The sequence below is a fragment of the Lotus japonicus genome, chromosome 2 (assembly GCF_012489685.1).
Source record: "Lotus japonicus ecotype B-129 chromosome 2, LjGifu_v1.2".
Lineage (NCBI taxonomy): Eukaryota > Viridiplantae > Streptophyta > Magnoliopsida > Fabales > Fabaceae > Lotus > Lotus japonicus.
The window spans coordinates 13,009,876-13,014,142 of NC_080042.1; the positions used below are offsets into that span (position 1 = coordinate 13,009,876).

The 4,267-nt window shown below is 33.7% G+C and overlaps 1 protein-coding gene across 1 annotated transcript; it reads left to right on the plus strand.

Moving 5' to 3' along the window:
• Window positions 1–200: 200 nt before the first annotated feature.
• On the plus strand, window positions 201–2,433 carry LOC130737623 (heavy metal-associated isoprenylated plant protein 22-like). The gene is made up of 3 exons (XM_057589440.1): window positions 201–410; window positions 570–645; window positions 2,004–2,433. Exons 1-3 carry the CDS (start codon window positions 336–338, stop codon window positions 2,294–2,296), a joined length of 444 nt encoding a protein of 147 aa, XP_057445423.1. The 5' UTR covers window positions 201–335; the 3' UTR covers window positions 2,297–2,433.
• The last annotated feature ends 1,834 nt before the right edge of the window (window positions 2,434–4,267 follow it).

Consider the following 4,267-nt stretch of genomic DNA (forward strand, 5'->3'; position numbering starts at 1 on the left):
TCCAGGAGAGAGAATGCATGACTTGTGTTTGTAGGACACCGTTAAGTGATTAATCATGACTAATTATAATATTGTTGTATACACTAAGTTATGATTTGTATTTGTGGGACAACATATATAAGCTAAGCATTATTTTTTAATGAATCGAATTTTTGCAACAATTTGTACACGCAACTTGGTTATATATAAGGAGGAACCACTTCACTTTTGAACGTACAGCTTGGTGCTCCAAATTTTTGTTCTGGAAACTCTTCTATTCCCTCTTCTCTCTTCCTTTCTCTCTCTCTCTCTCTAGCTATACTCTGTTCTAGTGTTCTGTTTCTATAACAGAAAAAATGGGTGTTCTTGATTATCTTTCAGACTATTTCTCTGTGTCCCCCTCCACTGGAAAGAAGCGTAAACCAATGCAGGTTTTCGTCTCTTTTTAGTCTTTTTTTGCTATTCCATTACCATTTTCTGTATGTGTTATAACTTATAATTACTTATAGTTATATGTCTACACTCTACATGGTGTGTATGTCTAGTCTCAAGCAAGTACTAATTTTTTTGCGTCTTCCTTTCTCTTACAGACAGTTGAAATCAAAGTGAAAATGGACTGTGATGGATGTGAAAGAAGAGTTAGGAATTCGGTTGCCCACATGAAAGGTTAAAATCTCTCTCTTTTCTTACTCACTCATATTTCTGTCTCCGGAAGCTCCTCTAACATTACACTGTGTCTGTATGTTGGGAAATTTTTCTACAAGCCTGTTGGGAAATTCGTTTGAAAATCACCATGGAACTAAAATCATACTCAACAAAATTGTAAAACTTGGGAATTAAATTTGTTTTTGTGCATCAAAATTTTGTCTTTACTATTATTTTCGCACAAATTTTCAAACATGCACTACAGTTGATTCTGGAGTCAGAATCTATTATGTAAAGAAATTTCAAAATATTAGAATTGATTACCATAAAAGAAACTGATACAAAACATGCTATCAGACTACTGGAATTGTTACTCCACCTCTGACTCTAAGCTATTTATTGCCGTAGGTAGTAGCTCAAACTTGATGTTTCATTCTTTTCCACATGTAGTATTTTCTTGTGGTTTTTTTCAAAGCTATCTGAACATTCTTTTGAAACATTCTTTTATTGCATAATTCTGTGAGGTAGGACAGTTAATATGTCCACAAAACATGAGCGAGGTAATGAGAAATTAAAAGAAGTAGATAGTGGTGGTGCTAAAGATGCAAACTGCATTTATGCATGACTTGTTTTTCATACTGGCAAATACACCTAACCTAAAACATTACCAAGGAACTGACATAATATTACACTTTTATTGGTTAAACAACATTATAGGGTCACTGCAATTGTCCTATCAAGTTTAATGTGTCTTGTAAGAAAAGAGTAAAAAAAAAAAATTCAGGTCTTTTCTTGACTCCATATTATTCATGGGCCTCAAAGAGTCATAATAAATGAAACATATAGGTAAACCTAACTATGATTGCTCTGCTAGAGTCATAAAGTTGTGATCCACTACAATTCACAAATCAATTGTGAATTTGAGAAGCTACACACTAAGTTTATCTCCAAAATCGTTGAGATGTCCCACATTAAAAATACTCACGTCAAAGTTAGTTTTTGAAGTAGAGTTATGTCTCTCAAATACTAATACGGTATCATAGTCTATCATAAATCGTTTGAGAGATCACCAGTATATGAATCACCGGTATATGTTGATTCTTATAACCCCACGTTTCAGATGTTTAGCCTTGACGTGAGAGAGTGTGTTGAGATGTCGCACATTTACTAAAGATATGACCAAGATAACCATTATATTAGAAAAGACAATCCTTAAATCTAATATAGCTTTTGAGGTAAAGTTATACCTTATACATTCTAATAACAACTGATTCTGCCATAAAAATCAATTTTGTATTTGGATTTTGAAACATGCCATTAGTGTTCTTGATTGGAAAATTTAGAAAGTTTACTGAATCATCTTAGAACAATTAATGCAGGTGTGAGATCAGTGGAGATCAATAGAAAGCAAAGCAAGGTAACTGTTAGTGGTTACGTGGACCGAAACAGGGTGTTAAAGAAAGTGCAGAGCACAGGAAAGAGAGCAGAGTTTTGGCCATACATTCCATACAACTTAGTGGCTTATCCTTATGTAGCACAAGTATATGACAAGAAGGCACCAGCTGGTTATGTGAAGAACTCTGTCCAAGCACTTCCAAGCCCAAATGCTCTGGATGACAAGCTCACCAATCTCTTCAGTGATGAAAACCCCAATGCATGTTCTATCATGTAATAAGCCAATTATAGACTATACAACATGGGCTTGCAAGTTAGATGATATATGTGATGTCCATGGTTCTTGCTCTGATCATGGATACAATTTTGGAAACTACTTTAATACCAGGACTTTGAGACTGTTTTGTAACAGCACCCTTATGTCTAACTTATTTTTTCCCAAATCAATTATGCGACTCAAAAGCTATTCACATAATTTTTTTTCTCAGAATTAATTTTAACTATAAAATTAATTGTAGAATAATTTCAAATAATTTAACCTCATCCTAGAGGACTGGTAAAATCATGGGGTGATGGGGTATTTATAAATTTAAAAAATAAAAACTTTCTATTTATGCATTGTATAGATATTTTTTTTTTGAGTAAACAAGCCTGTTAATTCTCATTCCTATTACAAACTTCTGCAAATGCATTAGCTTCCCTAATGCTGATACAAAAAAAAACTGATACAACTATGACAACAATCGAACTCTTTACAAAGCAAGTTAATGAAATTCAATTGGTTAATGAGCTTTCATGGCCTATTTGCAGCAAATTCATCCAGCCCACAACTTAAGAAGAATCTCTCTAAATGATTAGATACTTAAACTCAAAATCCTTACAGAATTGAGAACTACAAACACTTCACCTTCATACACTCACTCTGCCCACTTCAACCCTAAAGCTTTTGCAAAACAACCCATCACCTCCCCTTTAAAAAAGTTTTTGTTAGAACAGTAACGCGAATACAAAATTAGATTATAGAAAAACACACAAGACTGGTCACGCAGTTAGGTCAAATTGCCTTTGTCTGCGACGGTGGAATAGCTACAATTATGTTTTATTGATTCGTTCTGAATGCAGGATTTCAGTGTTACAAATCTATTTATATAAGGATACTAAGGATTTAAATTATAACAATACCCCTAGATCATACCGCGTAGGACTAACCCCAGTCATACCCCAAAACAGTTGGGCCAGAAGTGCAGGCAGGGGCGAGACTCGCACGCCCATTGATTGTACCCATGAGCCATACTCAACAATTTTGTAGCACTCCACCACAACCGCTTGCACCACAATTACCCGGAGACTTGCAACCTACATTAAATTTCAAAAGATTTCGATTTGGGAATCCAATCAAATTTGTACACAATTTGTTGAAGGTGATGGGAGAAAGAGGCCATTGCACATTTACCCACCATGCCACTCATATTGTACATTTCAATCACATGTAAAATGTCACTCTCTGTGCATATATAGTTGGTCTTCTAAAGAAATTTTATTATTCTTGTGGATTCCGCAACTATAATTACGGCTGCAGCATAAAAAAATTTTAAGTTCCCATAATAGCATCAGGATAGTAATTGTGGGCTTGTGGATGCGGTGATTAGTTTAAATGGTACATGCTTGATTCTCTTTAATTAAGGTTTCAGGTTTGAGTCTTGTATATGAAAAAAACTCCGCTGAAAGAAGTTAGCCCCATCATAATAAGAATTTTCCTAACTCGAACAGGATTGCCTCCGAAAGAGTCTGAAATGGTAGCTGTAATTCAAAATCTAACAAAGGCAATCAAATTTAAACGTGAAGTACATTTAGATAATTGTGAAAAAATATCAAAATCTAATTTTTTTTGGTTATATAGAAAATAATAAAATCTAAACCTAAGTTCATCTCAATTTTTTAATTATGTTATCTAACTTTCGAAAAAAATATATTATGTTATCTAATAGACACGTGCTCATAACAAAAAAATCATTCTTACCTTTGTAACACTTCACACAATTTGAATGAAAAATTGACCTCATGCAAGCATAAGCACATATGGAAAAATGTGAAAAAGTATCTCCTTTCCGTGATCTCTTGTCATCAAGGTAAGTTGAAAAATATCATTTCTTTCCCGATTAAAGTTTCATGACACTACAAAATCACTTATAATATGTATAAAAAAAAAGAAAAATAAGTGGTATGATAACTGATGTTATAGTTAAAA